Here is a 26,746-nt window from a genome sequence, read left to right as displayed (position 1 = left end):
AGAAGAATCATCTCAGAGAGGCTGTTTCTACACCATTAGTGGAAACAAAGTCAGTTCTTCTCACAACTTCATATGGCCCATATCTCATTATAAAGACTAATCAGAGAAGGATCAACACTCCACATTATGCAATTCAGTTATACTCAGTGATACAGTACAGTATAGTCCACAGTCCTGTTATGACCTGTTGAACGTTTTTTTGGCATGATAAACCACTTTCTTCACATATGTGGCTGAAGGCCTTCAATCTATTTTCTTACTATGTCAAATCCAAATATTAAGATACAGGAGACTTGGAAAGGAAATGACTCTGGCATATTAGACAGATTTATTTAGAAAATTGTATCAAAATAAATAACCAGATTTCTCTCCTGTATAACTGATCCTGATATATCTTGTACATACATAATATATGTGTAATAGCACCAATAGTAATCTGTAATATCAGTTTATTGCTAAGTGTCGGTTTTGACCTCTTTTTTTTTCGTCTTTTGCATTAATATATCATTAACACAACATTCTGTACATAACGACCCCCAAAAGATAAAAAAAAAACCTATACCTGTAGATGGAGTTAAATAAAAAAAATGTGCTTGGATCCTGTTGGGCCACTTCATGAGTGTTTACAGTTTGAAGCTACATTATGAATATACTGTAAAGCAATGAACGAAAAAAAAAAAGTGAAGAATGACACTGAAATCAAGGATGTCTGTTGTTGTGATATAGAAATAGAATCCCTTTGGTGGAAATGTTTGTCCACTAAAATGTGTTCAGTTTTGAGTGACTGTAGTGTTAATGGTGGGTAAAGGTGTTTGCATTGGGTCGTATCATCATGGTCACTTTCTTCAGAGAGTAGGCTCCTCCCCTGAACTCGGCCCAGTAGACCCCGTCTTGGTAGCGGCTGCGGTAATGCCCGCCACGGTACCACACACCGTTGAGGTTGGAATGAGCACAGGCGTTATACCACCATCCCCCCTTCTGGTAGTGGGCACAGTTACCTGGAGACGCAAGGAATCAAATCAGACAAATAGGTGTACAGGCAATTTGGTCTTTTGCTGGTTGAAGGGAGATGCTTAGAGCCTATCATTAATCAGTGACCAGTCAACACTGTTTTCATCCAGTCCCTGCATGATTGGCTTTTTGTATGTGGTCATTCAGTCTGGAACAATGGAGCTCTTAGCAGGCTTTGTGCCACCCACCATCTCCCCTGTTACTGTGTGTGTGTGTGTGTGTGTGTGAGAGAGAGCACTGTCTGCAACTATTAATGTGTATGTGCTTGCACAAGTCACACTCTTGTCCAAGTGAGAGTTGTTATTGCTGTACACCACTGTAGTGGCTGCTATGGACAAATCTATAGCAGCACGAAAGAGGACTGCTGGAGAAAAAGAAAGTCTAACCACGTGTGACATTTTTCTAAAACTTACTGTGGCTGTATACATCCGTTGTCCAGTATGTTTGTTGTTTTCTACTTGCCCTCTTGTTCTTTTTGACTTTAGAAATATTCGAGTCTCTATGTGGGTTTGATCTTCTCTCTTTTTCATTCTTGATGCCAGAGGTGTGGACTCACCTCATATTACTCAAATCCCAAATTTGATTACTTTACATTTGACCTGACAAAATCAAAAAAGACCTGCAACTTGACTTGAACTTCATAACTAATGGCTTGATTCCACCAAGCATGACTGTGTCACGCCTGCCGGAGGTAATCACTACCACTACAGTGCTTTTGAGTCCACCAGCAGCACTGCAGTCCATCCCTGAAGCAGCTCTCCACTTCAAATGTGCAGTCTATTTTTGATAAATACTGTGTCAATCTGCACAGAGCCGATCAGGCGGGCAGGAAGGCAAGACAGAAAATGCAGAGGGAAACCAGACAATTTTCTAAATGAAAGACCTTGTGCAGAGGAAAGACGACCAAATCACCAAATCTGAGCAAGTCAACATAATCAGATGGAAAAAAAACCTCTCTGCTGCTAAAACACTTCCAAAATACTTTTAGTGGGTGCATGCAGCTGTGTGGATGACAGATCAAAACCATGGTGCAGACATGCTGTGCCCAGTGGAATCAACCTGCATTGACTTGTGACTTCACTTGGACTTGAGCCTTTTGTCGTGAAGATACTCGATACCTTCCCCAAAGTCCAAAGATTTAAAAGTCTGTTTAAGAAGCGTGAATGTTTGAATCAGTTCATTTCTCTTCATCTCCTGAATCAACTAACATCAATACTATTCATTCCCAGCAAGTCAACACTTAATTCCCTAGATCCACTTTGTTTAAACAACATCATCATCAACATCCAACCAAGCTGCAGGACAGAGCCATGCATAACTTACATTATGTCACTGAGCTCCAGTTGTAGAAAATTATACCAAAAGTTTCATTCAAGTACAAAAACTATGACAGCTGAACCAATCACACAGCATCCAATCAACGTTAATGCTAACGTTAAGTGCCTGACCTCCAGTTTGAAAAAAATGATGCCAAAGATAATGTCACTGACATACAACAACTACAAGGTGGTCAACAAAAAAACCAAATTGCAGTATGTAAAATGTGCAGGTCAAGAATTACAGACAGAAACGCAACAACTTACAGCTTTGTTTGATATTTGAAGTTGCACAAAGAATGGTAAGTTGAAGATCGGTTGTTATACTGGCATTACATTTGGTTAAGAGTGCATTATTACTTCTTTGGGACTTTAAACTTGTCAGTCTTGACTTTAGACTTGAGTGCAAAGACTTGAGACTTTAATTGTGACTTACAGAACAGATAGTGGGTAAATGTTTGTGGAGCCCAACACAAGAAGCATGCACTGGGTCATTAACACACTGCTTTTGTAATATGATTCCTAGGGTATTGTTTCAAAAATGACGATACCAGCACAAATACCAGTACCCTTAAAAGCACATCTCTATTTTGGCAAAATTCTACCAAAGTTGGTAGTTGTCTATGTGCCATATACTGTATATCCATAGCCTGAAGCCAGAATTGTGATCTGGCCAGTCTATCACAGGACAGTGTCTGTATCAAGTCATCATTACTACTGTGGAGGCTGTGTGTGTTGTATTGAGTCAGACAGATGCTAAAATCTTAATAGTTTTGCAAGTGAAAGCCTGAGAGCAGTTATGATTGCCTTTTCTTGAACTGCACTCTGCTCACCTGTGTAGACGTCATGGTCTCTGTCCAGTGTGGTAAACTGCTTGCTGTTGTGCCAGGTAAGAGAGTCCCCAGCGTTGCCATGGTATCGGCCCACGCGCAGCCTGTAGAAATCAGACTCAGGCTCGACACGGAAGCTGGCGTACTCTGCAAAGGTCTTGCGTCCGGTCCAGTCTTCCAGGGTCACCAGCAGCTTGTAGTTGCCCTGGTTGGTCAACCAGTAGATGTTCTCCAGTCCCAACCAGTACTCACCATCAATGTTTCCAAAGCCTTGCTGTAGGGGGACAAAGACGTTGAATCAGTCAAGAATAATCCATTCCTATTGTTCCTAACACATGGTTTAATAGGAAATGCCACAGCGGTTCTCTTGATTGAAAATTTACAAGAAAGAAGCTGTTTTTCCTCCCCTTGGATACAGCCGTAGACTTCGAGCAGCAAACCACCCATGTTTTCCAAGCATCTGTGAAAGACTGGTATGATGTCAGAGAATGAGGCCAAGCAGTGGCATAATGGCAGGACGTGTTTAAGATCCTCTCCAGCAGAGCTCACTGTGTGTCTGAATTGCTGGCTTCAATTACTTGACACATGGATTCAATCAGGACAGAGCCTCGTCCCTGCCAAATGTGAGCGTATAATTGGCTTAAAGTGCCTTGTTGACTCATTGAGTGTGGTTTAGGGAACGATTGGGTTGGGGGACAACCTGGAAGTACTCCATTGTGCTTTGGTCTTGGGTTTAAAGTAATGAGATGATTATGCAGATGGGGATGTCCTCACTTAAGGCCACAGGATGTTAATCATTGGTAATTAAACGTTTCACCCTGTGCACCCATTATTTACATGCTGTAGGGTTCCATCGGTAGTAACTGGGAAATGCGGCACCGTTAAGAAGTGCTGGGATCACTGAGCTGGCTGAATCACTGAGACCATGTTTAGTTTATTTGAATTGATTTCAGCTCTGCTCTTGTGATCTCATAGATTTGATTTTGTTGAGTTTTTCTTACGATTACTCACATATTACATAATGAATGGGTTGGCCAAACAGTTTGTTTTGTTAAAGATAGATTTCAGCTGTTGGAGCTTAATGGCACTTTAATTATTTCATTACAGATCTAACTTTGTTAGGTTTTTTCTTATATCACCATGGCAGTTTTCAAATTCCTTCTTTGTATAAGTTTATGAAGTGACATGAGTATTTATGATATGACTGTTTAGGATGGTATCTGTTACCAAACCTCTTGCCTGCTCCCTTTAGCCAATCACGTCTATAGCCACTGTCATAGTAATTGTGAATAGGCCAGCTAGCTGGGACTGACTAGTGTCTTTCCACAAGGCAGATGCGAAACCAACCAATGCACTGTTGAACAGCAAGTCACCCTTTACATTAAAGTTTGTGTAAGTTTGTCATATCATAGAAAGTCAGCCAACCATCCATTTGAATGATTAAAAAATCGCTAAGTATATAAAATTAGGTCTCAAAGTCATGAAAAATTGTTCAGTTTCCTCTGACACTGAGACAGTGGAGCGGACACACTCAGAGCAAACACTACTATGACCTGAAAACAACCTGAAACAACCTAATGGGCTGATTGGGACTGGGAGAGTTGTGGAGTAACTGACCGTAAGGGAGGGGGAGGGGGAGGTGGTTTTGTTTGTGGGGTTTATATACTGTTGGGGGACCATGGCTCCAGCATGGCACTGAACCATGTTTCAGGTCAAAAACAACAACAAAAACTGAACTCAAAAATCATGAACAACAGTTTAATGATCTAACTCCACATTTCAGTACTACATAGTTGTCAGTCTTTTCAAATGTTTTCAACAACTAATTTTAAACGTATATTGTGTTTATAAGAAAAACTCACTTTTTCCTTTACACAGACTATTTTTGTGTACTTTGAAAAAGCCTTTGATAGTTTGGACAGGGAAACACTGTGGAAGCTTCTAGGTCACTATGGTTTGCTCTCTAAAGTCAAAAATTTAATGAAGAACATGTATCAAGATTTCAGTGGCCATGTCATCTGCAGGGGCAATCTGCCCGACACTTTTGCCATCACAATAGAGTACAGTGAGGTTGCCTCTGCTCTCTTTTGATTTTCCTGGTTGCCATGGAGTGGATCAGGTAGAAGACAATCAAAGGAAGGAAGGAAATGAATCTTGTTCACTCAGCTTCACTGGAAAAACTAAGACCATGAGAATAAACCTGAAAATACTCAATCCCATTACACTCAGGGAGCATCGGTCCCTCCTTCTGGTTCTGACACTCCACTCATCTCTTCAGACAGCAGGAAATAGTTGGGACCCCTCTTTACGATATGTTTTCACCAGTTGTCTCTTTATACTGACACTCATTCTTGAAAATTGAGACAAAGCTATATTTTTGCTCTTTAATTATGCTGGAAAATATATTTTAAAAGATCAAACTCAACTTTAACTTGGCTGTTAAACCTTGTAAAGGGCCAACCCCGTAGTATTTAATTTTTCATTAAATAGAGTTGACAGAGTCTTTTAAAGTGTCTCAGAGTTCTCTCAGTGCTAATTGTTTTTAAACCATAATTCTTAATTCTTGAATTGACAGAAATCTAGGGCACAACTTGGTGCATCCCCATCAAGTCATGCCCATCAGCTTCAGCTGTACTAGCATTTAGTCCTAACCCTCAGCAAATTAGCATGCTAACAATAAACTAAAATGGTGAATATGGTAAACACTGGAATGGTAGAATTGTCTTTGTGGTAATGTTAGCATGCACACATGAACTTTTGGCTCAAAGCACCACTGTGCCCACATACAGCTTCAAAGAGCTGTTAGCATGACTGTGGGCTTGTAGCCTGTATTTCCTACAATGCAACACCCCATCTCTATTTAAGGCAGTGGATGCTGACATATCTACAGCTCCTGTCTTTCTAGAAGGGATGTAGAACCTTATGATTGTAAGCTCAGATTGTCATTATTACCTTGTATGTCTCCCAGTTCCTAAAGAAGTTGACGGAGCCGTCCTGACGTCTCTGAACGACAGTCCATCCACCAGGGTCGTGTCTCTGGTCACACCAAACCTGCATGAGTTTGTTGCCTTTGTCTGGTTTCAGGAGGTACATGCCGCTGGTGGTGTATCCAGCCTCCAGAGCCTCCAGACAGTCTCTGAACGGACCTGCAGGAGAGTGTGTCTGGTTCATTGATTTACAAAGGCTTTCATGACTGGCATTCATTTTCACCAACATGTTACCATCATCATTATTATAATTCTAACAACCTGTGCAAGGAACAGACACTGCAACATCAAATGAAATATTAAAACATATGGACAGACAGAGCTCCTGGAAAAGTGAAGTCACTGTTGACCATATGTTGTGTGTGCCAAATATGACAAATGTTTTCCAGTCTCTGATGCTGGCAGCAGTAAATATTACCTTGAGCAAAGCTGCACTGTGTATCTTCACATGGAAACACAGACAACACATTTACATGGCCATACTTTAGGACTTCTAGGTAGACAAATGAAACCTCTGGACATAATGATATGATGAGAACTGAATAGAGTAATACTATAGTGGTGTCATTGTGTGTATATGAATGATAAACACTAGAGGGGGGCAAAGTATGTGCATATGCACATGTCCACACATCTGGGTTCACATCTGTTCTGATACTGAAAAGCTACAGTTATATTTGATAAAGTCTGGAAAACTGTCTTCTAATTCAGCTGGCCTTTTAAGTGTTTTTGTCGAGTCCAATTGTACTAATTACTGTGGCTTTTCAGGACTTCTCAATAAGGCTTGCCCAGTTGCTTGGGATAAATAAAATGCCATGTTGGGCAAGTAAATCTGGCAACTTACTTGTCTGACTGGGCAAGTGGTAAAAATGAGTTAAACTATTTCAATAATTGATTAGCCATCAAAGTAATTATTTATACAAAAATGTCTGAAAATGCTGTTTTCAGCCTCAATATGAAGATTTCCTGATTTTCTTTGTTTGTTTTCAGATGAAACTGAATATCTTTGTATTTTAGACTGACGAGACATTTGAAGACATCAGCATAGGCTTTGAAAAACCAGTATGACATTTTTCACTATTTCTGGACATTTCATAGACATTGCAACCCTAGAGGAAGACTTGATAACCACTAATGAACAAAACAATTTCTACAGGGGCAAGTAAAACAGAAGGAAAAACATTAAAGTTGAGCCCTACCTTCATTACCTTGAAATACAACGATACATCAGTTTATTTCGGGGATAAGGTCACATGGAAGCAAATGTCCAAAAGTCAGTCCAATTTGGATGTATATTATATAGTTCTTAATTGCCTTGCAGCCCCTGTCCTCAGTGTGTAGGGGCAATAGGAGAGCACTTTCTTCAACGCTGTTGCAAAAAGAGGGCCTAATATAGACAGCTCACAAATTAACTTTTTAACTCTGGAATTAATCTGGAAAAACAACGGGCCAATATTTGTGTATTGTAGTACACAATTACTCAATCACAAACACTCAAAGCAGAAAGCAGTCTTTTTTTAAACTTAGAAGATAATCTATAATTATAAATATTCTCTAATGTGTGATGTAAATGCATATATATTTTCACAAATGTAATTATTTGGACTAAATTTACAAAAGAAGGTAAGACACTTAATAAATTGTATTGGCATTATAACTTGACAAATCTTTCTCACACCACTCACCTCTCACACTCTCTTAAAATATCTAACAGTTTCATTTTGCTCTGGAATGCAACAAAACTTGACAGTTATTTTCTGGATGAATTAGGTAATTACTTGGTCTAAAAAATGTCAGAAAATAGAGAAAAATCACAATTTAAATAGTCATAGTTTCCTTCAGGCCAGTTAAACATATTGAGGTGTCTTGTGTAGTCTGAACAACAGTCCAGAAACCAAACATATTCAGCTTACTCTTACATGAGACAAAAAACACCCAACATTTTGAATGTCTGGCTCTTTTTTATGGAAAATGACTCCGTTATTCCACTGTAAAAATAGTTGCTGAATAACTTTTTGTCAGTCAACTTATTATTTAACAGACCAATCATTTAATGCTGTACATCATTTACTTAAACCATCCTCAGTTTTGTGAAACTTAAAGTCCCCTTCCCCTCAGAAGTTTCTCTGAGTTCATTAAAAATCAGATTTTAAGGGGCGGGCCTACGAGCATGATTTGTGACATCACAATTAGTTTGAAAGTCAATCCTGGTCCAATTTGTAACTTATACAAGTGTGATGTAGAAACCTGAAGCCAGCAGTGTACAGTAGGAGACATCTTGTGTTAGACATGAACAAAATGTGCATATTCGTAGATTAGGGATTTTTTATAGACAGAGTAGATGTTCTTTTTTTCATGAATTTTCATGTGGAAACTTTTTTTTCCAAACAGAGTATTTGTATATGTAGCTGACTGCATGCCTGGAGGATTTAAAATATTTCAGGGATTAGGCCTGTTGATACGCTTTTCACTTGCAGCCTATATTCTATGACATCTGCTCAGGGAGACAATTCGCTCTGGATGGAAAACCACCACGATGACTTGATATTATATCTGTAAAATTACAGCAGCCTGTTAAAAACACTGCATCAGAAATGACTTAATGTAGGTGAGCATGACCCTCTGAGCCAACGCTCTTTTGAGATTCCCGTACCATATCGTTCCTATATATCAAGCTGTTCTGGGTTGTTTTTACCATATGTTTTCCCCCCTCTCAATTATTTCTGCTCCTCTGTTGTCCAGAGTTTTAAATGCATAACAGATAAGACATCACCTTTTCAGCACCCATGGAACGCATTGATTTGTGCCTGACTAATCAATAGGCATTTATCATGAAGTCCTCATAACATCATCTCCCTGTATCTCAGTGCAGCCGAGGAGGCTGTTCCTATTTTGTAGTGGTGTGGACTTGAGTCACAGATTTGATGAGTTTAGACTCAACAAACTCAAAAAAGACTTGCAACTTTTTGACTTGAAATTACTTGATACCTTCCCCCAAGTCCAAAGATGAAAAAAAGCTGTGATTTAAAAAGTGTGAATCAATTATTTTCCCTTCATTTCCTGAAGACAAAACTTAATTCCCCAGATCCACTTTGTTTGAACCAGTTGGACAGCATCCAATCAGGTTGTAGGAGAGAACTTGAAAGAACTATCTAAGTACCTGACCTCCAGTTTGAAAAAATTATGCCAGAGATATTGTCATTGATGTACAAAAAGTATGAGGTGGTCAAAAAAATAAATAAAAAATCAGTATGCAAAATGGGCAGATTGACAATGTGCAAATTCCGACTCCTAAACAAGTCATGATGCAAAGTTTAAGACTTGGAACTGAAGTGCAAACACTTCACTGCAAAACAATGATTTGGTCCCACCAATGCTACTTTACTGAGATCCAGTTTGAAAAAATCATTCCAAAAACTATGCCAAGGTCAACAAAAAAAAAGTATGCAAAAGAGACAGGTTGAAAATTACAGACAGATGCTGCAATTTCCAACTTAATTTAACATTTGAACATGTGTATAGAATGGTCGATCAAGGCTATGTTAAAATGGCATTCAGAGCACATTATGACTTGCTTAGGACTCCAAACTAAAAGTTTAGTACTTCAGACTTGAGTGTAAAGATTTGATACTTACTTAGAACTCAACAATGACTTCGTCCCACTAGTGCTGTTTCGCACCAACAACCACAGACACACCATGAGTTTCTGAAGACTTGTTCTAAGGATATTAAAGGGACTTTGACATCAGCTGCAGAAATCTATCAAAGTCTCCTCTCTGATGTCTCAGTGAGGTTCCACTACAATCATAGACCTCAGGGGAAGATATCAAAGTGCCACTGTGGTCATGTACTTACCAGAGGGCTCATTTGTGAAGCTGTATGTAACGCTGGGCATTGTGGGCAGTGGAGGTGGTAATGCTTTGGAGTTTTGGTCACTCTGTATTTCATTAGTCAATGGGTTGCTGGAGTGGCGAGTGTAGGTAGGTGGGTGGAAGGGTCTGTAGCCTCCAGGAGACAGCACCGGCCTCTGCAGAGGAGGCTGAGGGATGATGGGAGGCTGTGGACGGGCAGGACGGCTCCTCTCCTGCACCTGCATGACACCTGCACCATACGGTGTATGGGAGTACCCTCCCCGCTTACAGTGCTCCTCCAGCTGCACCAGGAGAGCGCTCTGGTTGCTTGCGATGGCTGACAGATGCTGGTACTTATGCTCCAGGTCACGGTAGCGTGCGGCCAGCCTCCCCATTTCGTGCGTGTGGTTGAGCACGCGGGTCTCCAGCTGGGACACCTCTAGAGCATTGTCTCGTTTGCGGATAATCTCATGCAGTAGCTGCATGTAGAGCTGTGTAACTCGGGAGTTCATGTTGCGGCTCTCTTTGCGCAGCAGCTTGACTTCATTGACCACACCTCCATCTACCTCAACCAGCTGCTGCAGCGCTTCAATCTGTCGCCGCTGCTTCTGCAGCTCACTGTTGAGCAGCTCCAGCTCCTGCTTATTGACCCGATTCTCCAGCAGAGACTCGGGCTCCTTGGAGTTCACACAGATGGCCCCGGTGTTTTTCTGCTGAGGGACAATGAAGGTGTAGGAGCATTTGTCTGTTTGGGCAGCACTGTAGTCGACCACAGCGCGTTTTTGCCGTTTTGGCTCAAAGATGAACTCTCTCTCGAGGATCTCATCACTGTTCCCGATTTCCTGAGTTTCTCCCTGGAGAGAGGGGCCAGAGAGCAGCAGGAACACCAGAAAAACCACCACAGGGACAATCATAGCACCCGAACCAAGATGATTTCTGTAACAGAGGAGGACATAATCAATAAATGTCATGCTCTCATTCACTGAAGTGATATTGGAATATTGCTGATGTTTTGCAGTTATCACTTTGGATATTGCATCGCTAATGTGTCCACTCACAATCTTTTTTTGCTTAAAGCTGCATACTTTTAAGCTATTAATTCATTTCTGGCCACTTTGGAGTAGGAGAGGAAGCTGAAAACACAAAGTTGACTTGGCAAACACATCCGGCAGTTACTTTTGGCTCCGGCTTTGGTCTCTATCAACCCCTGAGGGAAATATCTGGCTCTTTAGCTTTTTCCGTAAAAACAGCTGCTGCCTGCTGCTGTGGACGAGGCTGATGAGAACAGACTTCGTGGGCTGTAAAACCAAAACAAGGAGCTAAAAGACAAAACTCCTCATAGAGCTGAGAAGAGTTTCTCTGCAGATTAGAAATTCTCTCTCATGCTCTTTTTCCTTCTTAGTACCAGAGGTCTGGACTTGTGTCATATGACTGACCTCAGAAATTTGATGAAAAAACAAAACAAAAAACAATTAATTCCCCAAATTCACTTAGCATGAACCAATGTCCTGGAATCCAGTCATGTTGCAGGAGAGAACTAACGTTATCTTACAGAGCTCCAGTTTGAAAAAATGATGCAAAAGATAATTTAATTGGCGTACAAAAACTATGATCAACTATGGCCAACAAAGAAGTAAATTGCAGGTTGAAACAGACACAACTTCAACATTTGAAGTTGCACAAAGAACGGTAAGTTGAGCCTCTGTTGGTGAAGAGTCAAGATTGCATTATGACTTGTTTAAGAGTCAAAATTCAAAGTTTAAGACTTGAGACTTGACTCAGAACTCGCCTGTCTTGACTAGGGACTTAAGTGCAAACACTTCAAAATTACTTTTGACTACAAAACAATGGCTTCATCCCACCTTTCACTGAGACAAATATTTCTGTCACTTTTCATGTGAAGAACCGAGTGCAAGAGAGACCGTCTGAGAATGTGCACCATTGTTCCCATATTTAAACGATGATGCCCTTCTCTGGGACAGCTGTTTTTCCTTCTCTTGTGGCTTGTGGTTCAGGATAGCTCTAAACACTTTTGCCTTCTGATATAGTCATACCAACTAGTTCATTTCTTTTAGCAGAACCAGAATCTTAGCCTCTAGAAAAGCTTCAGTGCTCCTTTTCGTCTATTCTCAAAGTAGAACTCTACTTGAGCGATAAGCATCTTGTGGTGAGGTTGTAGATTACAACTAACTGAATTCAGCTTGTCTTACTCTTCATTTGTAAGTTTGTAGGTAGCAGCAAAACTCATGAAAAAAATGCAAACTCTCTATCCAGAGAGTGTTTGGTTTGTCTGTTCTGGGCTACCGTAGAAACATGGTGGTTCAACATGTAGACACTGTGGGAGATGACTCACTCTCTGTAGATACAAAGGGCTCATTCTAAGGTAATTAAACACAACAATTCTTACTGTCAGCTGATTATACACTAATGGAAACATTCTAAACCGGGGTGGGCAATTATTTTTCATGGGGGGCACATGAGAAATTGATCAGGCTGCTGTGGACCAGACACAAATAGTATAAGGTCCTAATAATGGAATGGTCAGAAGCGTTCTATGAAGAAGTGTTCTTGCCATGTTGAACTGTGGGCTAATATTTTGTGGGCAACATCCAAAACTTGATGTTTGCATGCAGGTTGCAGTGATAGTAGCAGCAAAAGTAGAAGAAGAACATAAACAACATCGATGTACATTATTGTGTGAATAAAGTTACAGTTTAATATAAAAGATACAGTTCATTATCATTACCAACAGACACAGCACGGACCCCTTTCAGAATCAAGGCATGATAATGGTTTAATAGTAAGCAAAATGGTACTGACTGTCTTTGCCAGATTTTTCATTTTTGGACTGCTTCCAGCCCCCGGGCCACATTTTGCCCAGGTCTGTTCTAAACATTTACTTATGAATATTGTTAGGGATGTTCCTGCCGACTAATTTCCCTGTCAATTACATGCAAATTTTAATTTAGACCTACAAAACATAACAACTCAATAAATGCTTCACCCTTTCATACCAAACAGGGTCACAGATCCTGGGGGTAAATGACATTGTTTATGCAGAGCTGACATTAGCTGTCAGCCTGCTACACAGTATGGCTAATGTTAGCAGTGCTAGCAGCAGCAGCAGCTGATCTGCTTACAGGTTAATGTGCGTGTCTGTGAGAATGTGTGGTTATATACCAGTTAATTATGTCACAGCCTACATGTATTTTCATTTTCTAGATTCAAGTTATGACAAACTTGGGTTTCTATGGGCCATTGTGGCATATGCACTGGGCAAGAGGGGTTGGTGTCTGATGGGGCTGCAGCCCTGACTAGTGGTGGGCAGCTGCATAACACCTTAGAGGCAACAGTTGTCTGGCATTGCAGATGAATAAAATATTGACAAATTGTTTAACCAACTAGTATTTCTGGTGCTGACTTGCTAGGGTGGCAATGTTTAATGGCATAGTCGACGCATCCCCAAATATTATGTTCCATTTCAGCCACAATAGATGTCCCTAAATCGTATAGACTGGATTGGACTAGACTGGTAGATTTTCTTTGGAGTTGAAGGCTGATTTTTAAACACCGCTTGGTTTTTGTCGCATGTAGGTGTGTCAAAATCCATTTAGATTTTTTTTTTTTCAATTTTGATTGACTGTTTGTAGACTATTAGAGATATGAACTGAATGATAGACACCCACAAAGTAAAATTAATTGCTTAAAGTGGCCCTTATTTGACCCCATACAGTGAAAACGTGGCTCCTCTTCACTAAAGTAAATGACGTAGATGGCTTGCTCATGCAAATTTGTTCCGTGTTTCCAGTCTTGGCTCAGACCTTGTGTAATGGCACGCTGTGTTTTGATGCTGATGCTTTCAGTCTTGGGGTAAAATGCTATCACCGCATTGGAATGTTCAATAACACAGAACAAAACGGGGAATCTCCCCTGACAATCAGTTGGGTTGTTGGAGATGGTAGTTACTACATCACAACATGTCCTGCCAACTCTTGCCTCAGCCAGGCCAGTTCAATCGCTGTTAGTGGACTTCATCCATTTTCCCATAATACAGCAGGGTCTGTAAATGTCTACCAGAGGGATTTTCAAGTTGAAAGACTGTAAGTCAAATTCATTTCTCAAACAAGTGGATCACAAGTGAGCTCAACATGTGAGCAGTAATTCAATTCCAAAAAAGCTTGGATGCTTTGTAAAACATAAATAAAACACAATGTGATAATTTGCTAATCCTTTTTAAAACACACAGTTGAAAACAACCTGAAGACAATATAGTTAATGTTTTACCTCATCAGCTTCATTTATTTTAATGCTTCTTCTGAATTTGATGCCAGCAACATGTTTCAAACAAGTTGGGACAGGGGCTACAAAAGACTGGGAAGGTTGTGCAGTGCTCAGAATCACCTGTTTGGAACGGGTGATGGTATTGACAATTGGGTATGAAAGGAGCATCCTTGAAAGGTTCAGTGGTTGACAAACAGGGATGAAGCAAATGATTGCATTCTGTTTTCATTTACGTTTTACACAGCTTACCAACTTTTTTGTTTAGCTGGTGTGCTTATATTTCTGGTATTGTATTTTTTAAATCTTGGTTCATGGTTAGTGGATGAATGGTTAAAGCTGAGCATACACTGTACAGTCTTAGAAATGTTGTTGTTTGATTCCAACTCCAACTGTATGAGTAAATCATCTGCAATGAAGAGCCAAAGCTCATGATTTACATGCTCACACTGTATGATTTAGTCATCAGGGCACGACCTGAGCTCAAATTGCACGTGTAAAATGGAAAATAAAATTGCCAACTGTCAATAAAGATTTCTTTGAAAGCTCAAAGAAAGGTAGAAAGTTGTTTGCTAGCAATAATGCTAACAAGGCAGAAACATCAGAGGAAAGGAAGACGTGGACAGTATGGCTTGTCCATTTTGCAGACAGAATTGGCGGTATGCTAGCTATGTTTTACTGTCATTGTCGCCATGACGATGTTAGGTGCTCTTTTGCACATCGCACAGGTACAGTGAGCAAAAAGGCACTGACCTCTGGGAATCAACTTGTGGCTCTGCCTCAACTGTATATAACTCTATTATGAGTCATGTGACTCAGTGATCAGGTCAGAAACGGGCTCAAGTTGTCCAGTTCCTATCTGTTTCTATCTACAAGTTCTTTTCAACTGTGGGACTTTTTCTGGAACCTGAGAACCTTTTAAGAAACTATAGGACCCTACTTGAATTTGACCTTGAGATCTTAGCTAGTCTTCTACAGGTAGTAGTTTTACTGTTTTACTTACTGAAGCAGACAAATAACCAAACCCCCCCCCCCCCCAAAAAAAACATTCAGTAACAGAAATCAGAACATATTTGCTACATTGTGGAAAATCATGTCTTTCTTTCTATTTCAGTCTCCCTTTTCTTAGATCATAATGCGTCATTCAAAAATAACTGAAGCTTTGTTCCTTGATCTTTACAGTTCCTCAGAAGCTGTGAAGACCTTTCAGTGGTCCCTAACTTTTAGTTTGTGGGACTTTTTCATCAGTTGTCTGGATGTGAGACAGTTTCTGCTGTTGAGGCCTGGGTTAGTCTCTCAGGAGCTGTATTTTAATGCAGCACACTCTAACATGGACACAGACGGCAATGCGGACAGCAGATGCACACATGGTTCTGTTCATACGGCTTTGGTTGTTTGTGTTGACTGTCATGTTCACACACATGCAGCCATAAAGTATGGGCGGTTCGTGGACTAGAGCTCAAAAACATAGGGATGGATTATTCTGATTATCAGTGTTTTCTGTCACAGTAAACTGAATATATTGTGTTTTTGGATTGTTTGTCAGAGACATTTGAAAATGTCACTTTGACTCTGAGAATCTGGCATGGACGTTTTTCCACTGTTTGTTTTGCATTAAACGATTAATAAAAATTGAACTGCAGATTAATCGATAATTATCATTGTTAGTTTCAGCTGTGAGAGGTGGATGTTAACAGCCACAGTAATTTAAGAATCTGTCTATGTTGGCCATTCAATGAGGAGAGATTCACTACTAACACCCACTGTGTTGACAGCTGGAAAATTGCTTCTTTGCTACCTCAGTTTCAAATTAAATGAAGAAAAACATGAATTTCTTCAATTATCTTAAGATTGAGACAGGAATTTCAGCAAACCAACTCTCACAGGATATTTCTGTAGTTTCAGCTTCATCTCTTCATATGCAAACAGAAAGATGTGAAAGGTTTTAACTTTTCAACAAACAAATGTGGTCAATATTGTAGTTTTTGAGGAGTGTCAATGCTAGGAAGCAACACGTGGTTGTGCATGTTTGAAGCATTAGACAGACACAGAGCTTGTTTTGAGTCTGGCTTCAAAATAATTCTGTTTCTAATCTTTGGTTGGCTGGTGTTCCTCTGCCGTTTAACAAACTCAACTTGTGTGACATTTACATGGAAATGGAAACTGGATGAACATGACAGGAAGCTCACGCTCCTGAAAGAAATTATTGTTGGAGGTGTAAACTACGTGGAAGCCGTTTCAATCCTCGCTGTGTTCAGATGCTTCTGAGAGACTGAGCTTGTATTAGTTTCATAAGACCTGTGTTGAGCTGCGCTGCTGTAAATTCATGTCGTGGTGGTGTTTTATAGGCCAGCTGTAGTGGAATCTAAAGATTTTCCCCCAGCGTTTTTCCATCTCATTTCTAAGCTCTGCCCTCCTGAAAATGTACCTGTAGCTCACATAATTATATTGCATGTTCCTCTGACGGCCAAGTCTGCTCACACACAGGTGACATATTTTAACACAGGAGCCCCCCAAGGCTATGTGTTCAGCCCCCTCCTGTTCACACTGTATACCCATTACTGCAGCCCCTGACATGGAGAAAACATGAAATGTTGTGTTTTTCTTCAATTTGTCACTCTTCTGTAGAATTCTGTCATAAAACAGAATTTTGACTGTTTATAGCATAATAATTTCTGATTTAATGTGACAAAGAAGTGAAATGGGGCCAACTGAGCACATATAGTATAAACATATATAAATCTGTCAGTTACCACACCTACAAAGTGCTAGAAAAGCTCAAAAATGTGACAGGAAAATGCTGGAAAATTGCTTCAATTTGACTTTTTTGAAGATTTAAGAACCCTGTACTGATTATACTGATCATATTTTGAGCCATTGCGGAAAACAGACCATCAGAGCTGCATAATTTCCAAACATTTGATCAGTTACACTGAGCACAAAGATGACATTTTTAAGGAAAAGGTCATGTCTATAATGCATTATAATCAAATTCATCAAAGATATTCTAAAACATTTTAAAGGCTTTATAAAACTCTTAAAAAAAACCTTTATAATCATGCATGACCACTGAAAACAAGGTTTATAAAGTATAAAGTGGTGGATGTAATGTATTATAAGTTCAGCATTCATAATGATTTATAGGTCATTGCCAAACAGAGTCTCAGGTCTGGGTTCATGCAACATCATCATAAAATTGCTAATAACTTTATACAGTGCTGTAACTGTACTTAAAGCTCAGAGTGTCATGCTATAGTGTATAGTTATAGTTGTGGTAGTTATAATGTGTTGTGTAAACCAGGACTCAGTGTGCGTGAAATGAACATGTTTTTCTTTGGGGTAGTGAGCTCACCAAATTATACTGTGGAAATTCCCTGGAGGCAAATAGTGATTTGTGATTTTGGGCTATATAAACAAAATTTGACTTGACTGACTTGGAAAGCACAAAGCCATGATGCACAAGTTTAGCAGCAGGAATGAATCAGTGGTCAGTGGAAGCTTTGCTGTTTCCAGCATTAAATATGTGATCCGTATCAGAGCTGAAAAGCTTGACCATCCCTGCCTACACTCTCTGGATTCACACAATTGAATTTCAATACTCGGTTTTGCACTTACATAATGTTGGCGGCAGAGTCCTGCATGGCTCAAGTTTTGCAAACCCGCCCCTGTCCGCACCCGCAAAGCTGAGAACCAGAACCGATCCGTTACCCGCAATTATCTCTCAGTCAAATCTGGACCTGCCCAGAAACATGAACATAAGTCCCATGCCCACCGCCGTGATTACACACACATCCAGTGACTCACTTGTGTTGTCAGCTGGTGCAGGTCTTGTGCTCCTGCAGCTGTCAATGTGTTTCTACAGTGACGATGAGCCTAGCTTATATAGCTTTATAAAGCTATAGCTTATATATTTATAGCTATCAAAAGCTAATAGTTTCTGAAACTTTTTTACAAGCTTTACCTATCAGCTAACCTACATCCCTGTCAGATTACATAGTGAAGTCCCATTGTTTGTCAGGATATGAGGTCAAAGGTTGTGTTGTAGACTTTCAGAATAAAATCCTGCCAGCTGGTTGGTCTTGATATTACTGTATTACTGGATGTAAATGTTAAAAATACTGTACAATCATTTTTATTTCTGATTTCTCCAGGGAAAAACATATTGTATGTATTATATTGCTCTTCTCACCTGCTGTCCACCTGAAAGTAGTTGATTTTTACCTGGGCTCACCCCTGTGAACATGAATATATTTTATATATGTTACACATTTTTAACATTTAATTAATTTATTTATTTATTACAGGTGCAGGACTCTAGCTGGCGGTATATGTAAAACAATTACTGGTTTCACGATTCACCACAATAAATTTCCTCATGATTAATATCACCATTTCAAATCTTAATTCTCCTTAAAACTGTGTGTGATGTGTTTCCTTTGGAAAAAGTCTAGACAGTAGAGCCTGCCTGGAGAGTGAAAACTGTCCAGGCAGGCGCAGCAGGGTCTGTTTTGAGTTAATTTTTCAAAACAGTTCATCTCTAGTCAAGGAACTTACAAAAGACATGATGACAAAAAAAATGACATCATCAGGATTATTTCCTCAGACTTAAGACAGCTCCTCCAGAGTCACAGAAAACTGTACAGCCTTTTTTCACAGTTGCATTTGATTTGATTTTTTCATTGAAAATCAGCGAAGTGTTCCCCTAAGAGTGTTTGCTAGGTTCTAAAAGACTAAAAGCGGTATCCAGGTCCCACCCACACACCTGGTTGACCCAATTATGAGCACGGCTGAGCTGTCAATCATGATGTGAATCCCCCCTTTTTATACTATTGAGAAACATGAACACTTGAACAAACATCAGTGTGATAAGAACTAGCTAAAATGATAGAAACCATCTTTGTGAAACATTTATTTGACTTGAACTGTTTTTTTAGTTTAGCTGATGACCCATTTAGTAACATGGAGGGGGCGGGGCTTATTGCTGCACATACTGCAGCCAGCCACCAGGGGGTGATTGAGATGCTCTGCCTTTACTTTTGGGTAGCTGTCATGTCGTCAATCTTTATGTACAGCCATTGAGGTAGACTGATCATTTTGCCCATTTATCTCAGTCATGTCTGAATGGTAACCCTAGATTTGCAATACTCTTACAAGATTTGCATGCGCTGTTTCTTCATGCACATTGTACATGTTTTTTTTAACCATTTGATTGAGATAAGATATGTTAAGATAAGTTAAAATGATGTCTTGGGGTTCCAATCTAGACCCCACATTTTTATCTCTGCTGCTTTTAGTTAACAGAGAAAATTAAGGCGAATTTCCTCATTTGAAGGACCCCAGAAAACAGATACGAAATCTACAAATGTAATGTCATTTGTCTGCCAGGTAGCAAAATGTTTCACTGTAGGACACAGAAAATCTTTCAGATGAATGGTGTCTTGTTTTTCTTAAATATTGTTTTAAGTGAAGTGGTTTGAAGAGCTCTGCAGTGTTTTATCTGCCACTGTGCTCTAATGAAGATGAATTGTTCATTTCCTGCTCTCTGCTCAACATGACACACAGTAATCCAGCCCAGCCCCAGAGACACTGAACAGGAAGATATCACAGGCCAACAGACAATCACACACAACTGCTTTTTTCTTCTTCGTTTATTGTAATGTCTTGGAAAAGCAGTCAGTGAAGCTGACGTCAAAGTGCGCTCAAGCTCACATATTTACCATTACTCACTCGTAATTGTGTGTGTGTGTGTGTGTTTGTGTTTATCAGTGGCCATTACATGGCTAGACGTCTGAGCGGCCAACGAGCCTCGCAAAGCTCTTTGTCTGTTCATACACAAACACATACGCATTCCCAGCTCTCTGCAGAGCTGAGTGAAGCCCGTCCACTGCGTCTGAGCATCTGTCAAATCTCTGCTCACTGGGAAATGCAGCAAAGCCCCCATAAAATGAGCGCAGATCCCCATCTGTCAGGCAAGCTTCTAAAAGGTGTCAGCCAACACATATACGACCACACAGAGAACAAACACAGCCCTCTGTGGTAGACGTCAAAATAGTTCAGCAGCTACAAAAGTGATAAATTAATCTGTCACGCATGCTTTATCCCTCCTCGTCTCTCACTTTCTATCTTTGTCACCGTGTCTGTCTCCGGCACTCTCTCATTCTCCCCCGCACACAGGCACACACAGCAGGAACAGTTGCCAGTGGCTGCAACTTGTCTGCACCGCAAACGCACGTCGGCGTCTGGACACAAAGGCATGACAGGCCTGTGGAGCTCTTTAAACCACAGGGGGACAGAGAGGACAGAGACACCCGACTCTTCTCATTCAGCAGATTGTTGGCTGACTAATGAACAACTTACAGGAGTGAAGTAACTGGTCAGGTTACTGCTGCTCATCAGTCAGTTCTGTCCCTGTGTGTACCTGAAGAAGGGGAGCTCTTCTTTCATTAGTCTCTGACTAATATCTTCCTGCTCTGCCTCAACATGCCGCTTGATGGTTCAGTAGTTACTGAAAAGCTTTATTCACTCTTTGGTTTGTGGTGAGTCGCACTTAAACCGCAAGTCATAACATCAACATGCTCCTGACAGTAACACAGTTTGAGACTTTACACAGTCGACAGTTACACTGTCAGCTAACTGGCCTCATTGTCAGAAAAATCTGTGTTTATTTTCAGAAAAAGGAGCTATTCACCCATCATGCCAAGACACAAGTGGTGTTGGTTTTAGTTTAGGAAACAGATGGACAGGGTGCCTTCCTATTGCATTTGTACAGTTGCTGCAAATCCTTGAAAACTTGATTTTAATGCAGTGTTTACAAGGTTTGAAAAGTGTCTGGATTTTGGATAAAGTGCTTGAAGCAGGAATGCAGGAATTGCATTTTCGATAAAGAAATAAATTCAATTAAATAGTTAATACTTTTAACCATCTCAGTGAGGTGGCTGTTATGTTACTTGAGGCCAGCTGCTCTTTTACATATTTTTGAGTGCACAACCATCTGGCGAACCAAAGAAATCATCTTGCGACTCCCCTTGGGAGTCCTGACTCTCAGATTGAGAACCACTGGTTTATAACACAATGACATGTACTTGAGTGTATGTATATAAACATGTAATTTGTCACAGCTGTAAGGTGCTGGAAAACCTTGAAAATGCTTGATAAGTGCTTGAATTAGACTTGGAGAAGGTGTAGGAATTCTGAATTGATAGTCTTTCTATCATAGAAGTATTCTGCTATACATCACTGACACACCAATATCTGACCACACAATGTCCAAAACAGTCTTTTTCGGTAATGGTAGTTCGTCATTTCCTGGAAAATGATTAAAGAACTGCTAATGACTCATCCTGCACTCAGGGGCGTACATTAATTTTACATCCAATTGAACTGTTTTTCACTTACTTTCTTTATGACACCACCAGAGCAGACCTCACTGTACAAATCACAACTTAAAACTTTATTACCAGATTTGGGTGGATCGTATTTTTTGGAGAAAATATTTTCTGATTTTCTCTCTGATGTCTTCACAGTCTGCTCAGCTCTCTGTGATTTACAGAGCCTCCCTATGGAAAGCTTTACTTGTTGATGACGTAGAGCTAAACTCTAACTGTTAGCTGCTCTTGTGGGCAATGGGACCGGCTTGAGTTCATTTACAGCGTTTCCTGATGGAAAGATAACTTTGCTTGTTGCTAAAGTAGCTGACCTCTAACTGCTGTTACCTTGGTTAGCTGTACAGCTAGCTGACTCAGCCCCTGGCTGCCAGTAGACAAACCCAGCAAGAAAACTATCTCAGTATGACTGTATTCCCTGTCAGTGAACTGGTTTCCGTTGGTCTTGGAGGGTGTGTTCTTCCCAGCATGGCCATGTTCACCTAGAGCTCCCAGTCCGGAAAGAGTCAGCTGATAAGGTTGTTCTCCTCAATACACCCATGGATCTCTATAGCTACATTGTTAGTTTGTTTTAAGGTACAAATACTGTTTTTGCCAAAGGAGCCTGGTTCGTTTGGAGGGAGTGATATTTGGCACTTCAGGTAAAACACTGACTATGGATAATTACCTCATACAGCCCCCATTTGAAAAATCCAAACTATCCCTTTAGAGCCCCTGAATGATTAGTCCAATTTGGATATTTCCATGCTGTTCATATCCTCAATAAAAAAGGGTGGAACATGTGAAATTCTTTATTTTTCACAACTCTGAAATGATCCCAAATAGCAGGGGTCAGTGAGCAGAGGACATTCCCAGAACACATTCAGCTAAGTCCCAGCTGCACCTGCACTCCTTCTGTCACACTGTGATAATATCATTTAATAGTGGAGCACACTGTAAAAGTTTCAGCAAAAACAAAAAACAAACCAGAAACTGACCAGTCTGCCTTCACAATATAATAATATTTCTCCTCATTATTCTTTCTTTAGTTTTTTCTCCCTGCTAACAGTGTTGGTGCTAAAAGTCCCCAAAATCTGCAGGTTGGTTACAAGTCCCCCCCACTACTCAGGCACATAAAATGACATTCATTGACCCCCAAGGTGGTGCTCTAACAATCAAGTTTACATTCTTGCAATCATATCAAACAGCTTGGCTTAGAGTTGAAATTCTTTCACCATTTTAGTCTCTCAATTCATCTGCATCTTTTCTGCTTGAACTCTGATTATTGCAGCTTGTGACGATATAAAATTAGAGTTGAACTAGAATTCTTCATTATTTGTTCCAAATGATAATTTGCGCAGTCAGGTAATCTGAATTTTAGATGATTGACATCAGGAGTTGCTATTTAGACCTGATTTACAGTTATGCTCCAGTGAAGCTGGCTCAGGTCTGCATAATCATCAGGCTAGGGGAGTAACAGATTAAATGTAACAGGATTACATGATCAGATTACAGATATGTTTTGTAAAAAAGGTAATTATTAGCAGGTTTACAATTTTATGACACATTTTACAATAAATAAACTTCTGCTATCATGCAAAGTACCCGCACACTACAACACTTCATGCGACTCACACCACTACATTTTTTTGTGAAGCGTGAATATCTTATTTAAAGTACATTTAAATATATGTATATAACATATAATTACTGCTATTGATTTAAACATGCATTCATGCACAACAAAGGAAGGAATGTCTGGACAAACAATTAATAAACCTACAGCAAACATAAAGCATTATATATGGCAATTGAAAGTTACTATACAAAAGTAACTGAATGTGATCAGGTTACATTACTTTAATATTGGTTACTGACTACTTTTTTGAACAGATAATTAGTAATAGTAACAGGTAATTAATAATTAGTATTTGTTTCATTGTTAAAGTAACCCTCCACACCCTGCTAATAATTCTAATATGCACTGCAAGTAACACCATCATCAAATTCAGATCAACTCTAATACAAGAGGTTTCAAGGTGATTTATTATCGTTATACAACACAGGCTAACAATGTTCCCAAACAGCTTCTTTCAATGAGAAGAAGTGAATCATCACTTAGACATTCAGTCAAACCATGTGCTGGAGAACATCTGACAAAGTGAAAGTGATAATGTGATGGTTTAAGTTGGCCTGACTTGAAACTTCTTGATTGCACCCATCTGATATCAATGATAAAATAATGATAAGGCTTGATTTACTTCACCAGACTTTACAGTGCAGTGGGAGACTTTGGATGAGTTTGAAAACAAAGGAACTGTCCTGCCAGTTGAACTGGAGCTCCACACCAGTGTAACAACTGGGGGTGTAAATCACAAGTTTCATCACAATATGATATAATATCAATTCTTTTGACAATGGCACGGTGTTTACCGATGGCACAAAGTCTGCCATGATACTATTACGATTTGATTCAAGTCAGGGATCTGTGATCAATTGTCAGATGATATCATCATTTCAATTTAGTACCTTCAGATTAGACCGTTTTATGACTGAACTCTTCCAGACATTTGTGACACAATCATGCCATAGGAATTTCAAAATAAAGGCCTATCTTAAAGATAATGATATAGATCAATATTTTCACCTTGCATTGATCATATTGGATCACTGAAGACAGAAACGATATATCGATCCAGATCTATGTATTGTTACATCCCGAGTAACTACTTTCTGCACAGAAACACTTGATGGACTTTCATGAAACACACAATATATTCAAGTGGAGTCTTTCTACTCTTTAGTCTGAATAAAAAAACAGTAAACTAGTCAGTAATGAGAGAACACTGACTCTAATTTGAACCCATGCAGCCCTGCTGTCACGCTGTTGGGTCAGTCAGAACAAATCATGCTGTGCAGCAAAACTTTGTTTAAACCCACAGAACTTCAACTTAAAGTGGACACAAAGTTTCCAACAATATCAGATTTGTCAGGCTGAAAAAATGATGCGCAAGATATCTAAAATATTTCAAACAATAAGTTTGAGAAATATTTTACTCAGTATAATCATATGGCTTAACAAAAGAGTTTGGATCGTATTGTCAGAGTGGATTGAGTGTCTTTAACATCCTTGCAGAGGAAGAGAAACTGCATTTTAAGGGTAAAACAATTAGTGAATGATGGTGCAGTGGTCCACTCACCACTTGTCTCTGTGTCCTTATATCCCTCTGCTTTCTGGCAAGTTTGACTCCAAGTCCTCACCAGTCGGAGTCAGTCCACATGTCCTCTGTGTTTGTCCGTTATTCTGTCAGTGGAACTCCGTCATATTATTTCCTTTTATGTCAATTCTTCATACAGCTCACAAAAGAACTGCTCTGGCAGTGAGGATGTGTCTTTAACAGTCCCTTAGTTTCCAGTCAAGCAGCAGCAGCAGCAACAAACAGCCTGACGTCTCCTGTAGTAACTTCATTCATCTGCAGCAGAGGAGTTTTCCACCTTTGTCAAGTGATGCGTCCTAAAGTGGGAGCTCCCGCCTGATAGAATCTCTCTCTCCTCCTCCCAGAGACTCAACCTCCCTCTGTCTTCCTGCCATTACATGTGGGACACTTATTGTTGCTTGAAGTAATTAAGCTGTGAGGCACAGCGACGCCCCTTTCCCCTCCCCTTGACAACAGGGAGATCATGGAGGCATTAGTTGGAGGCTCCCAGTCCCCCCACCTAAACCCTTGTCCCCTGCAGCCCCCCCGTGTCTCCCAGCCCAGCAGTCCTCCTGTTTTCCACTGCTCTGCTCCAGTCAGCCCAGGACTCCCTCTCTGGAGGAGCTGACCAGCCGCACATGTCAGCAGCTGCCTGTGTTGGAGTAAGGTCACAGGACTGGAGCATGTGGAGCTTGACCTGTCCTTAATGACTGAAGCTACGGGAAAGAGAGATGTTTACCTTAAGTTTATTCCTGTTTGTGTTTCCTCTGATTCAGCAGAGACAAAAACATGAACAAAAAAGATGTCTTTGATCATCCTAGCCTCATTCTAACTCCTGTTATTGTGGACATTAATAGGAATAGAAAGATGTAGTTCCCAAGTTTGAGCAGGGCATCCTCCAAGACGACTCCTAAATATACTCTTTAAAGGGATAATTAGGGGTATTTTTGATGTGTGGTTGTATGTGGAACTTCATCATAGTCAGTGTATTACCTGCAGTAGATGGAGGTTGACATGCTCCCAACAGTTTGGAGAAACAGTAGGAAGCTTAGCAATGTACTGCAGCAAAGTAAACTCCAACAAGCGCCTAAAACAAGTTACAGCATTATGACAGGAACATGGCTAAAGTATAGTAGAGCTGCAATATTCCAGTTTCATAAATGTGAATATTTTCTGGTTTCTTTTCTCCTTTCTGACTGTAAACTGAATATCTTTGTGTTGTGGACAAAAGAAGACATTAGAGGATGTCATATTGGGCTTAGTGAAAAAGAAACTGATATTTTTCACCATTTTATAAACCAAACAACTAATCAATTTATCAAGAACATAACTGACATGAAAATAATTGTTCGTCGCAGCACTAAAGGGGTAAGGGCTACCTTTCACCATAAAATACAAACTCTGCTGAGCTAATGCCTGTCCCGAGACTCTATGACAAATGGTTCATTAGTTTGGTACAGTGGTCCATTTAAAAGTTATGTGCCTCTTATATGCCACTCCCACTGCCACACACCCTTTTTGCCAGTTGTCACGAATCATTAATCTGCTGTTCTTTGCACAGAATCTTGTCTTTGAAACCATTGGAAGTTATCCACATTTTTGTGGTAGGCCCCTTTTAGCCAGTTGGCACACAAATACACACACACTTGATCTCCATGCCAAATGTCAACATCCTAGTGCAAAAACTGTGGCCACCAAAGGGTGGGGGATTTTTGTGGATTTGCAGCATGACCTATAGAGCTGCTGGTTGCAGCTAAAAGTCGATATCTAATTAAGTGCACACTAAATTTAGAGTATTTTCACTGCTTTAGCTTGCAGTCAGACAGACTTTTATAAGGAGAAGTTGCTGATATATAAGCCAAGTATCACGTTCTCCAAAGCCACCGGACCCATTTTCATACAAACAGCTGGTCAC

At 40.1% G+C, this 26,746-nt stretch overlaps 2 protein-coding genes across 3 annotated transcripts in view; one reads left to right on the top strand and one right to left on the bottom strand.

Annotated features, from left to right (window-relative positions):
* LOC146308005 (ras-specific guanine nucleotide-releasing factor RalGPS1-like) overlaps window positions 1-26,746 on the top strand; it is a 148,021-nt gene that overhangs the window by 50,634 nt on the left and 70,641 nt on the right. The window lies entirely within an intron of this gene.
* Window positions 340-25,241, bottom strand: LOC146308006 (angiopoietin-related protein 2-like). Its single transcript, XM_084746115.1, has 5 exons — window positions 24,835-25,241; window positions 10,000-10,931; window positions 6,110-6,303; window positions 3,161-3,431; window positions 340-998 (listed from the first exon to the last, which is right to left on the bottom strand). The coding sequence occupies exons 2-5, from the start codon at window positions 10,907-10,909 to the stop codon at window positions 793-795; spliced, it is 1,581 nt and encodes a 526-aa protein (XP_084602241.1). The 5' UTR covers window positions 10,910-10,931; window positions 24,835-25,241; the 3' UTR covers window positions 340-792.

The sequence above is a fragment of the Lutjanus erythropterus genome, chromosome 20 (assembly GCF_056507025.1).
Source record: "Lutjanus erythropterus isolate fLutEry1 chromosome 20, fLutEry1.hap2, whole genome shotgun sequence".
Classification (NCBI taxonomy): domain Eukaryota; kingdom Metazoa; phylum Chordata; class Actinopteri; order Lutjaniformes; family Lutjanidae; genus Lutjanus; species Lutjanus erythropterus.
The sequence above is the reverse complement of the archived record's forward strand: the minus strand, read 5'-3'. Positions and strand labels throughout refer to the sequence as shown.